Source organism: Mastigoproctus giganteus, chromosome 10, assembly GCF_048544385.1.
Source record: "Mastigoproctus giganteus isolate SK-2022 chromosome 10, ASM4854438v1, whole genome shotgun sequence".
In the NCBI taxonomy this organism is placed as follows: domain Eukaryota; kingdom Metazoa; phylum Arthropoda; class Arachnida; order Uropygi; family Thelyphonidae; genus Mastigoproctus; species Mastigoproctus giganteus.
In genome coordinates this window covers 226,636,539-226,649,617 of record NC_143584.1, presented here as the reverse complement: position 1 = coordinate 226,649,617, position 13,079 = coordinate 226,636,539, and the positions used below count along the sequence as shown (strand labels likewise).

The following is a 13,079-nucleotide window of genomic DNA, read 5'->3' as shown; positions in this document are numbered from 1 at the left end:
GTTTAGTACAAAACAAAACAATTAGTGTTTTCTTTGCAAGATGGTCTTTATATTTATATAACACACAGGAATTAGTAAATTAAGCATTAAAAAAATAGGGAAATATTTCAGATACTCAGCTGAGATTGTGAAATGATGTGATCCTGAACAGGTATCATTTCTCATATATCAAACAGTTGCCATTATTGTAGTAAACTAAGTTGAATAAAAATAGTATAGTTAATTAATCCTCTACTGAATTAGCCATTTATTCCCAATACATTCTTCATGGCCATTGCCATCTGGATGAAAAGTAATGACCCTAGATATAACCATTAAACATTCTTATTGAACATACTGTAACATACTATTTTTTAATATCTCAGCACTCTGCATTATTAGATTTGGAGGAATGTCTATTTCTATCCTAAATTTCTTTATTTTTTGCCTTTAGTTAGCATAAAAATACTAAATCTGACCCTCCTACTCCTGATGCTTGCTTACATACACATGATAAGTATTTCTTCCTTGGAAAAAAATGGTCTTCTTAATTCTACTCAAATATATATATATATATATCACGTAATTCACCTTATTTTATATTTCTTAAGAATGCATTAATGATGGATCTGTTATCACTATTTTACAAGTTGTACTTTAGTTTTTATATATTCTTTCTAGGTCATGAATCTTAAATTAAAGACTGTTTAGAAAGCTGTTTCTTGCATGTTATTTTTGAAAGCTCTGTTTTACAGTTCTTCTTTTTAATTTCCTCTCAGTTTTGTTTTAATTTATTTATTGAATTCTAAGCTTTTTGTTTAGAATCGCCTGCACCATGGTAGATCCCCTGCATCTGCAATTATTAGCTGTCCATACTGTCAGATTGATGTTCCCCAGATGAGTTTGGAGATTCATCAATTATTAGAATGTTCTCTAAACATTTGCTTATACTGTGGAGACAAGTTCTCCAGTAATGAAATTCAGGTAAGATGTAAGGAATTTACAATTTTTTTTTACGTATTGTAATTTTTGAAGCCATGTGAAAACCTCTTATTTTACAAAGAAAAATGGCAGATAAATTTGGGTCTTTTTGGGATATAATTTTGCAAGTATCCTTTAAAATATGTCTATAGCAGTAAATTTTAGAAGTCTAACATCTTGATTAAAAAAAATAATAATAATAAAATTTGATTTATTAGTTCTTGCAAATAAAAAGGATGTGGTATTTATAAGAGGTCTGTCAAGTTGAATAGTTAAATTAACTCTCATTAATGACTGTGAATGCCAGTTTTATTCCAACAGATTTATTTAGAAACTGTAAATAAAATATATCTTAACTGTTTTTAAAGATAATTAGATCAAGATTATGAAATCTGAAACATAAGGATTACATTAGTCTTCTGAATAATTTTGAAGACATTATTTTGATTTTTTTTTATGATAATCGTATTGTGATAATCCTTTTGTGATACTGTAACCTTCAGTACTTCGCCATCAGACTTGGATTTCTGTATGTTGTAGTTTTCAGGAAATATATAGTATAGTAATCTGGTATATGGGAAGAAAAGTTGTTCTAATGAATAGGAGTAGAAGGGATAAATGAAGAAAAGGACTAGAGGTTCCATAAGTTCAGAGTTGGACAGAATGGAAGTTGATGATTTGAGGCATGTGTTTTGGTCTGCTTTTGAAAGAGATGGTGGAATTACAGATGTCAGATGAGAAGAACAGTGTTCATGGAAATATCTACAGAAAAGGAACTTTCGTGTGGCAGTCAGTAAAGAGAATTTATAATAGTTGTGTAATTAGACAACCTGATTGCCCTCCTTTGAATAGTCTAGGAGCTTGAGAGAGTTATTTGGGGTACCAACTGAAATATGGGAATAATATTCCAGAATAGAATAGATTAGATTTGTACAAATAAATAACTGTTTAGAAGAAAAGTAATGACAAGTGAAAAAAAGAAAACCTAGTTTTCTTTTTTTCAGTTGTCATTACTTTTCTTGTTACTGCTTTTCTTGGTGCAGAAAAGCAGTATTTATAATGTGATTATGGTAAGAGAGACAGATTGGAAGTCGGAGTAATCAGACTTCCAATCTGTCTCTTAAGTTTGATACTTAAGAATTAGTGACAGCTATTTGAGAAGTTAAAGCCATTTGTATTTAGCAAGGTTTCTCAAACTGGAAGAAGGAATGTAGCATACTATCATTGACAAAGCTGTGATTAGGATCTCTAGTCAGTGGAAAAGGACATTACTATCATTACTCGCAGTGAGTGGACAGAGAGAAAATTAGCTAACCGGTTGCACAAAGTAGAAGTCAAACCATAAGATGGAAGCTTGTTTAGAAGACCTTTTATGCCTTGGATCAAAAGCCTTTGAAATATCAGCAGCAACTAACTGACTTTAACTCAATTTTTTTATATCATCTGTCCTTGAAGGCCCAGGTTCGAATCTCCTCAAGAACACAAGGAACTTTTATAGGTATGTGGAAATTTTCCTTCAGCCAATGGATAGTTGAGTATTGGAACAAACTTCCATCTGGTGTTTAGAAGAGGGTAGTTTGAATAAATTCAAAGAAGAATTAGACACACTATTAGAGGTTATATGAGCAGTTTTTTTTTTAGCTTGTTCTTGTATCATTTGCTAATAATAATAATAATCTGGTATATCACAGTGGAATTTGGATTATTAATCAATGATCAGATGGAATGTTTCAAGTTAGAATAAACAGTGACAGCTGATGGATTTCTCCATTACTTTGGAAAGAGTAGAGATAAGTGTTTTGGGATGATAACTGGATGGGCGAGATTTGCCACCCATTTGAGGAACTGGTTTGGATATGGACAAATTTCAATCAGAAAGAAAAACAGTAGTGAAATAAGACAGGTAAAAGGCACAAAATAGGAGCACAGATTTTGAAAACAAATGGAGAAATGCCATTGGTACCTGGAGACATCTTAAACATCAAGATTGTGTAGAATTATTTTTATTTCCTTCTGTCAGAATATTATGGGAGGCATTGAATGGAATGTAGTTGGCATGGTGAGAGGTAATTTACCAAGATCATCAATGCAAAACTTAGAGGAAAAGTAATATGCTAATGGGGCAGCTTTATCTGAGGGTACAATAGAATCATTAGGTTGTAAAAGAGTGAACTATTAATTGGAAAAGAAAACAGTTACAAGACGATACTTATTTATTCTTAGTTTGTTTAACTGTCCAAAATCAAGTTAGATTGAGATGAAACTTGATTTTGTTATTGTTTTTCTGAGGTCAACTTTTGTGAGCTGTACCCTTGAACACCATTTTAGAGCTGTACCCTCGAAATGTAAGGATCTTGCCACGATGTTCATCATAACCTCAAAAGTCATCAGTCATATTGCATGATGGAAGAGATGGGGAAGGGTTAACCAGAACTTAGCTCTGGAGACTAAACATGGGTTCCACCACTTCAAGCCTCCAATAAGCAAAGTGGTGGTATTACACTGGTTGATGAGGGTCATCTACCACCTAGTATTGCCTGGTAACATAGAGGGGCAGCATTCCTCCGTGTGGGTGCCGCACCTCGACCCCTGCTTACGTTGGTTCACACCTGGGTGGTTATCCACAGTGTGCTTGTGCATGGAAGTTATACTCAGGATGACGAACAGTCCCACCATCGTGAAGTTGCAAGCAGAGAATTTGGCTGTCACAGACCGTCCGGTCTTCACTGAAATTGGATCCACTCGACTTGAATGTCACCCGAATATCAGTTCGATCAGAGTAACCAGAGGTCATGTGAAAAGTAAAATGGGCTGAAGGGGTAACTAAAGTATAAATCATATGCAAACAGGGTGCCCTATGAAGTAGCCATTTGGCCTCCAGTGAAGGATCTTAGCAGTGGCCGTCCCACAAAAATATATGCAGGCAAATCGTACCCTGAAGGGTTTGCATTTCCTGAACCTTAAGGAGGTGCCAGCAAGCCCATATCTGATCACCAGGTACTTTGGTTGTCCAGTCCAGTAGTGTCTATACATACTACATACCTATCAGTAGTCTGATAGGTATGTGTAGATCCACATAAGGATGATTCCTTTATCATTGGTTCCATTGATGATCTTGATTAGGACATGGAATAATGATGTAGTATAGATGTTATTCATGTTATTAGCCATCATTCTTAGTAGAGTAATTTAGTTTAGTTGTTAGGGTGAGGCTCAGGTTCTAGTAGAGGGGTACATGATGGTGGATCCAATCGTGCACTTCTAGTAACTGTGGGAACAGGGTAGAATAGAGAAGCTCTGGTGAGAGAAGAGTATGCTTGTATGGTCCTGGGGATGTAACCATAAGTTAAGGTTAGTTTCCAGGAGTATTCTGAGGGGCTATATTGGTGAGTTCCCAAAGCACCTATGATTGGACAAAGATGCCCTGTGCAAAAGCTGAGAAGGCATTATAATTTTATTCAGTGATGAACAGGTGCTCATTGTTTTGTGGTAGTACATTGATGGTGGAGATTAAGAGAGCTTTTAAGTCATGTTATTGGGGGACAGCTGTAGACGAAGGCTAGCGGGTTTTAACTTGAGGGAACCATGTCTTGTTAAGAGAAAAGTAACAAAAAAGTCCCGGAAAATACCAGGATGGAGGTCTTGGATATTTAATCTCACTAGTGGCAGGAATCTTCTGCTAGTAGCTCCTTTGGGAGGGCAAATCAATGGATCTGTCATAACTGTGTAAGGTGCTGTCTCAGGTGCTTGTTGCCTTGTTTCAGATCATTCATTTGTGTCAGGTCATTCACTTGTTTCAGGTTATTCAGGGAGGGGAATGCCAAAGGTGAATTAAACTCTGGCAGTGAGCTAGATGATTTTGTAATAACTGAGAGCAAAGTGTAGGAGAAATTGTTGAGGATAAATATAAGAAAGGCACCTGGGGTGGATGGGATGTATCCAGTTATATTAAAGGAGGCAGCAAAGGAGTAAGCAAACCCATAGCCATAATTATGAGAGCTTCCTTGGACTCAGGGGAGGTACCCATGGACTGGAGATCTGCAAATGTGACCCCAATTCACAAAGGAGGATCAAATGGTGACACAAGTAATTAAAGACCTGTTAGTTTAACTTCTGTTCCGGGGAAATTAATGGAGGCACTGGTAAAAAGAAGCAAGGCAGGATCATTTACACAAGATTTCAGATATAGCTTGGACACAGCATGGGTTTGTTAAGGGGAACTCTTGTTTGACCAATTTGATTGGATACTATGATGTGTTTACAAAGGAACTGGATACAAAGAATAATTTTGATATCATATATTTGGATCTTAGAAAGGCTTTTGATACTGTTGCACATTGAAGACTGCTGCACAAATTGGAGCAGTATGGCATTGGAGGCAAATTGTTGCAATGGATAAAGGGATGCTTTAGTGGGAGAAGACAGAAAGTGGTAATCAATGGTCACTGCTCTTCGTGGACTAATGTTATTAGTGGAGTCCCCCAGGGTTCACTGTTGGGTCCATTGTTGTTTTCTGTATTTATAAATGATATTGATGATGGTATATCAAGCTTAATGTCCAAGTTTGCAGACGATACGAAGGTTGGCAGGGTTGTCAAGGACACTACTGACACTATGCTGCTGCAACAGGATCTGGAAAGGTTGAGCAGATGGGCTGAGTGGTGGCATATGATGTTTAAAGTTGACAAATGTAAAGTACTGCATATGGGCAGCAGTAACCCCAGAGTAATGTATCAACTGTGTGGTACTGCACTGATAGTGGTAGAGAATGAATAGGACCTGGGGGGTAATTGTGCAGGCAGATATGAAGTTTTCTGAGCAGTGCAGATGGTCTGCAAGAGTAGGTCATGGTGTCTTGTAAATGATATACAGAAATTTTTGTTGCAGGGATAATGAGGGGATTATTCCCTTGTATAAGGCAATGGTCAGGCCACACCTTGAGTACTGTCTGGAGGCCTCATTTTAAGAAGGATGTAGAGCTGTTGGAATGAGTACAGAGAAGGGCAACAAGATTAGTGACTGGAACAAAGGTTTGCTCTTATTAAAAAAGGCTTAAGGTTTGAAAATTACAGTGTCTGGAGACTAGGCACCTGCGAGGTGATCTGATTGAGGTGTATAAGGTCTTGAATGGTTTGAGCATGCCCAATGCTGATGGGATTCTTCCTCTTGCTTGGAATAATCACCTGAGAGGGCATAAATTCAAATTGAGGAAAGACAGTTGTAGGACATGTGTGGAAGTTTGCCTTTAGTCTGCGGGTGGTTGATTGCTGGAAAAAACTTCCATCTGTCATTGTAGCAGTTGATAGCTTAAATATATTCAAGGCAGAACTAGAAAAACATTTGGAGTAAGTGGATGGGTGAAATGAGGTTGTTTTTTTTTTGGCTAATGCTATATAAGCTTGCTTTCTTGTATCCAATTCTACAGGGATGGGATACACTTAAATAGAAAGGGTGCAAGAATGTTTGCTGATGCTATCGAGGCAGTGTTAGGAGGGTCGGAAAACTGCTAGATTGGGGGGATACAAGGACTAATAGATTAACAGGTGCCACTGGCAGAGGAGAAAGTGATTCTTGCACTGCTTCTATTGGAATGAGCAGCAGCCTGGAAAATAAGATGCAGGATATTTCAGAGACTGCTGGGAATCATTGGGGTACAAGTAAACACATGGGTTGTGTTAGGGTGGCTAAGAGGAAGAGCAGGTGCATGTATACTTGCGTGTACACCAATGCTAGGAGTCTAGTAAATAAATTTGATGAATTTGAGGTATTGCTCAAAACATCAAAGGCAGATATTGTTGGGATTTCAGAGACGTGGTGTCACACAGATATAAGGAATGCAGAACTGGAATTTGGGGAGTACAATGTCTACAGAAAGGATAGACAGGATAGGAAGGGAGGAGGGGTTATGCTATTAGTTACGAAACACATAAAATCCAAGGAAGTGAAGCCAGTCGACATCGCTGGACAGTGCAGTGTCGAGTCAGTTTGGTGTGACATAAGCATTGGGAGATCGAAATTGAGAGTAGGAGTGTGCTATAGGCCTAATGACTCTGATGAGTATAATAAGAAACTGTACAGAGAAATAGAGTGGGCCAGTAAATCAGAGAGTCTTATTATGGGGGATTTTAATTTCCCAGATATTGACTGGAATTTGGGGGCTGGTCACTCACACACTAGCAAGGCTTTTGTGGATTTATTGGATGATTGTTTTCTACATCAGCATGTTCGGGAGGCAACTAGAGGGAGTAATACTCTTGATTTGATTATCAGTAGTGATTCTTCATGCATTAAGAATCTGCAGATAAATGAACCACTAGGTGGCAGTGATCACAGTGTTTGAAGTGGAATTTACTGAAAGAGGTAACTACCATTAGGGGTAAAGGGAAGGGGTATTGCTTTCGTAAAGGTGACTACAATGGACTGAGACAGTATTTAAATTCTGTACAGTGGGATCAACTGATGATGTTACCAACAGCAAATTCAAAATGGGAAGCATTCAAAGAACTTATCTTGGAAGCTACTAGGCTTTACATACCAACTAAGAAATATTGTTCAAAGTTTAGGCCTAAATGGATGTCAGATGAACTAATGAGGCATATGGCAGAGAAGAAAAATGCATGGGATACATACAAATTAACACGTGACACAGAAGCCTATGATAGATACAAGTTGATCTGTAACCAAGTTACAAAGGAGGTTAGGCAGGCAAAGGCAGATTACGAGAAATCCTTGGCAAAGGATGCGAAGAAAAACAGCAAAGAGTTCTTTACTTATGTAAACTCTAGAAGGAAGGGGATGAATCAGATTGGTCCACTTGATATCGATGGGTCAACTGTTGATGATCCTGCTCAGGTAGCTAACAAACTAAATGAATATTTTGCATCGACATTCACACATGAGGAGTTATTCAGCGAGGGGAATGCCAGAGGTGTATTCAACTCTGGCAGTAAGCTAGAGAATCTTGTAATAACTGAGAGTAAAGTGGAGGAGAAATTGTTGAAGATAAACACAAGAAAGGCACCTGGGGTGGATGGAATCTATCCAGTTATATTAAAGGAGGCAGCAATGGAAGTAAGCAAACCCTTAGCCATAATTATGAGAGCTTCCTTGGACTCAGGGGAGGTACCCATGGACTGGAAATGTGCAAATGTGACCCCAATTCACAAAGGAGGATCAAAGGCTGACACAAGTAATTATAGACCTGTGAGTTTAACTTCTGTTCCCGGAAAATTAATGGAGGCACTGGTTAAAGAAGCACTGCAGGATCATCTAGACAAGACTTCAGTTATAGCTCAGACACAGCATGGTTTTGTTAAGGGGAAGTTTTTTTTTTTTTTTTTTTTTGATTTGGTAGTTGTTGGCGCATCGGCTTCTGTGGCCATATTGCACCTCCCAAGGTTTTTGCAGTACTTTGATCCAAGCCCGAGGCGGTAATCGAACCCGCGACCTTTGGGTTGCCGGGCAGGTACTTTACCCACTCGGCTAGCCCGGTCGGCTTAAGGGGAAGTCTTGCCTGACCAATTTGATTGGATACTATGATGCAGTCACAAAAGAACTGGATGCAGGGAATAACTTTGATATTATATACTTGGATCTTAGAAAGGCTTTTGATACTGTTGCACATGGAAGACTGCTGCACAAATTGGAGCAGTGTGGCATTGGAGGCAAATTGCTGCTATGGATAAAGGGGTGGTTGAGGGGGAGAAGACAGAGAGTGGTAATCAATGGACACTGCTCATCGTGGACTAATGTTATTAGTGGAGTCCCTCAGGGTTCAGTATTGGGTCCTTTATTGTTTTCTGTATTTATAAATGATATTGATGATGGTATATCAAGCTTAATGTCCAAGTTTGCAGACGATACGAAGGTTGGCAGGGTTGTCAAGGACACTACTGACACTATGCTGCTGCAACAGGATCTGGAAAGGTTGAGCAGATGGGCTGAGAGGTGGCAAATGAAGTTTAACATTGACAAATGTAAAGTACTACATATGGGAAACAGCAACCCCAGAGCAACGTATCAACTCTGTGGTACTACACTGACAGTGGTAGAGAATGAAAGGGACCTGGGGGTGGTTGTGCAGGCGGATATGAAGTTCTCTGAGCAGTGCAGACGGGCTGCAAGAGTAGCTCATGGTGTATTGTCAATGATATATAGGAATTTTTCTAGCAGGGATAAGGAGGTGATTATTCCCTTGTATAAGGCAATGGTCAGGCCACACCTAGAGTACTGCATACAGGCCTGGAGACCTCATTGCAAGAAGGATGTAGAGCTGCTGGAACGAGTACAGAGAAGGGCAACAAGATTAGTGAATGGAACAAAGGGGTACTCTTACGAAGAAAGGCTTAGATTTTGCGAATTACAGTGTCTGGAGACTAGACACCAGCGAGGTGATCTGATAGAGGTGTACAAAGCCTTGAATGGTTTGAGCATGCTCAATGCTGATGGGATTCTTCCTCTTGTTCAGAATAATCACCTGAGAGGGCATAAATTCAAATTGAGGAAAGACAGATGTAGGATAGATGTGCGGAAATTTGCCTTTAGCCAGCGGGTGGTTGGTAGGTGGAACAGACTTCCATCCCTTGTCGTGGAAGTTGATAGCCTAAATAAGTTTAAGGCTCGGCTGGACAGGTATTTCGAACGAACAGAGTGAAGTGGAAGTGGTTATTTTTTATTTATTTATTTTACTTTAATTTTTTTGGCTGATGCTGCATAAGCTTGCTTTCTTGCATCAAATGCCTCTACTAATGCTAATGCTATCATATGCCTTTACTATTAAATTGGAGCAGAATGGTATTAAGGGTAAGTTGCTACAATGGATAAAAGGATGGTTAAGTGGGAGAAGACAGAGGGTGGTAATCAATGGGTGCTGCTCTACGTGGACTAATGTTATTAGTGGAGTCCCACAGGGTTCGGTGTTGGGTCCACTGTTGTTTTGTATATTTATCAATGATATTGATGAAGGTATATCAGGCTTAATATCGAAGTTTGCAGATGACACGAAGGTTGGCAGGGTTGTTAATGACAGTCATGGCAGTGTGCTACTGCAACAGGATCTAGATAATTTGGGCGGATGGGCTAAGAAGTGGCAACTGAAGTTTAACCTTGACAAATGCAAAGTACTGCATATGGGTAGAAGTAACCCCAGAGAAACGTACCAACTGTGTGGTACTACACTTAAGGTGGTAGAAAATGAAAAAGACCTGGGAATAATTGTGCAGTCAGATATGAAGTTTTCTGAGCAATGCAGACAGGCTGCTAGGGCAGGTCATGGGGTTTTGTCAATGATATATAGGAATTTTGCTAGCAGGGAAAAGGAGGTGATTGTCCCTCTGTATAAGGCAATGGTCAGGCCACGCCTTGAGTACTGCGTACAGGTCTGGAGGCCTCATTTTAGGAAGGATGTAGATTTGCTTGAGCGTGTACAGAGAAGAGCAACACGATTGGTGAGGGGAATGAAGGGATCCTCTTACTAAGAGAGGCTTAAGTTCTGCAAATTGCAGTGGCTGGAGACTAGGCACCTGCGCGGTGATCTGATTGAGGTCTATAAGGCCTTGAATGGGTTGAGCACGCTGAATTCTGATGGGATCCTCCCACTTGTTCAGATTACGAACCTACGGGGACATAAGTTCAAATTAAGAAAGGATAGATGTTGAATAGATGTGCGGAAATTTGCCTTTAGCCAGCGGGTGGTTAATTGCTGGAACAAACTTCCATCTTGATAGGTTAAATAAATTTAAGGAGGAACTGGACAGGCATTTGGAGGGTATGGTGTGATATTTTTTTTTTTTTTTTTTTTTTTTTGGCTGATGCTGCATAAGCTCCTACACTTGCTTTCTTGCATCAAGTGCCACTACTACTACTACTAATGCTGATTGTTAATGTTATCCATGAAATGAAGTAGGGTAGTGGGAATGGCCTTTTTCCACTAGTAATGCAGCCTTCAGTGAATGACCTCCAGGTCCAGGGGAAGGTGCCAGGCAGCACCTGGAGAGTTGGGATACTCACAGTGCAACAAGCATGAGATGTGCTGTGTATGTGGTGCGTTCTCTGGATTGATGAACCTTGGCAGTATTACATGCAAGGGTGACTCGATGACACCAGGCCCCATTACCATGTGTAACAATGGGCAGGAAAACTGCCTTGTAGATCATGACCAAGGTCCTGCTGCGGAGGGTCCAAACAGTGCATGAATAAGAGCGGTGTACTTGTGTATTTTGTCTGATAAATGCCAGAGATGTGGGAGGAATGTCAGTTTACTATTTATAATAATGCTCAGATATTTAATTTGGGTCAAAAGCCCAATGGAGGAGAGAGCCCAATTTGAATGACTGGTAGCCCATTTAAATTCTGTTTTAGTAGGATGACCATAACCTTGTTGGGAGAGATTCTCCTGTGATGATTATTGGTCCAGGCTTTCAACTGTTGTATGGTATTGTTAGCATAGTCTTCTAATAGTGCTCTAGTCTAAGTTGGGATAGTTAGAATTATGTCATTGACAAAAGCAACACACTCCACTCTGCCCAGGTTCAAATTTAAGAAATTGTCAAGGATGATAGTCTATAAAAATGGTCCCAATACTGACCCTTGCAGGCATCCTCTGTCTACAGGTCTGGTTATTTGTCTATAGGTAGTGGTGACTGATAATTAGCAGTTCTTTAGTTGGTTGAAAAGGCAATAGCAGCGAAATTTCCTGGCAGTTCGCATGCCTGATTCTTCTAAAGATAGAAATTTGCCATAGATTATCAAATGCTCCACAAAAGTTGATTGTTATAGTGAGGATATATTTGTTGTCTGTGAGGGTTTCCTGTCTAGATGAGGCAGTTGATGGCATCTGTTGTGCTGCAACCAAATTTAAACCCAAATTGTTTAAGAGATTCCAAATGGTTATTACCATAATGAGTCTGTAGAGTAATAAGCACTCTAGCAGTTTGGTTAGAGTAATAGCACTCTAGCAGTGTCTGGGCTCCCCACCTACCACGGAGCCAAAATGGGACACCTACTACCTGGCAAGTAATAAACGTGCTCGGAAGTGGAATGCCAGAGCTACCCAGACACTATACCTGCACCTCTGCCAGCGTGAATCCGGTCCCTCGGACCATGAGAGTAGAGGCATGGCATCTACATGGTTGACCCTTGCAAAAACCTACTAGCTGATTGATTCTGGCCAAGCCATCCAGGACCACCTGCCTTGTCGAAACAGGGGTCAGAGTGGTGTAGAAGCTGGGCCCTCAACAACCAGGATCCCGTTTCTAAGATTCCGTGGGTCAGGCAAACACACACTGGATTCATTAGCATTAGTAAAGGAATATGATGCAAGAAAGCAAGCTTATATATTATGTTACCAAATATAATATATAAATAATAATAATATATATTGCCAAATAAAAAAAATAGTAATAAAAAAACCTTCCCATTTCACCCATCCATTCACTCCAAATGCTTGTCTAGTTCTACTTTGAACTTATTTAAGATCTTGACCTCTACTATGACAGACGGAAGTTTTTTTGCCACTGTCAACCATCTGCTGGCTGAAAGAAAATTTCCACACATCAATTATCTTTCCTTAATTTGAATTTTTGTCCTCTCAGGTGAGTAATATGAGCAAAAGGAAGAATCCCATCAGCATTGTGGCTCCTCAAACTACTCAATGCCTTATACACCTCAATCAGATCTCATTGCAGGCTTAGTCTCCAGAAGAAGGCTTAAGTTTGCAGAACTGCCTTTCTTCGTAGGAGCAACCCTTTGTTCCATTCACCAATCTCATTGCCCTTCCCTATACTTCCAGCAGCTCTACAGTCTTCCTAAAATGAGGCCTCCAGACTTGTATGCAGTACTCAAGGTGTGACCTGACCATTGCCTTATACAAGGAGATAATCACCTCCTTATCACTGCTAGCAAAATTTTGTATATCATTGACAAGACACCATGTGCTACTCTTGCAGCCTATCCGCTCTGCTCAGAAAACTTCATATCTGACTGAAAAATTACCCCCAGGTCCTTTTCATTCTCCACTACCTTGAGTGTATTACTACACAGTTGGCACGTTACTCTTGGGTTACTGCTTCCCATATGCAGTACTTTGCATTTGTATGTTAAACTTCAGTTGCCACCTCTCA

The 13,079-nt window shown here is 39.7% G+C and overlaps 1 protein-coding gene across 1 annotated transcript in view; it reads left to right on the top strand.

Moving 5' to 3' along the window:
* Positions 1-876: 876 nt before the first annotated feature.
* LOC150080000 (uncharacterized) overlaps positions 877-13,079 on the top strand; it is a 136,418-nt gene continuing 124,215 nt past the window's right edge. The window contains exon 1 of the mRNA XM_090383327.1: positions 877-963. Within this exon, the coding sequence (XP_090239453.1) occupies positions 877-963 (87 nt within the window). The remainder of the gene's footprint in view (positions 964-13,079) is intronic.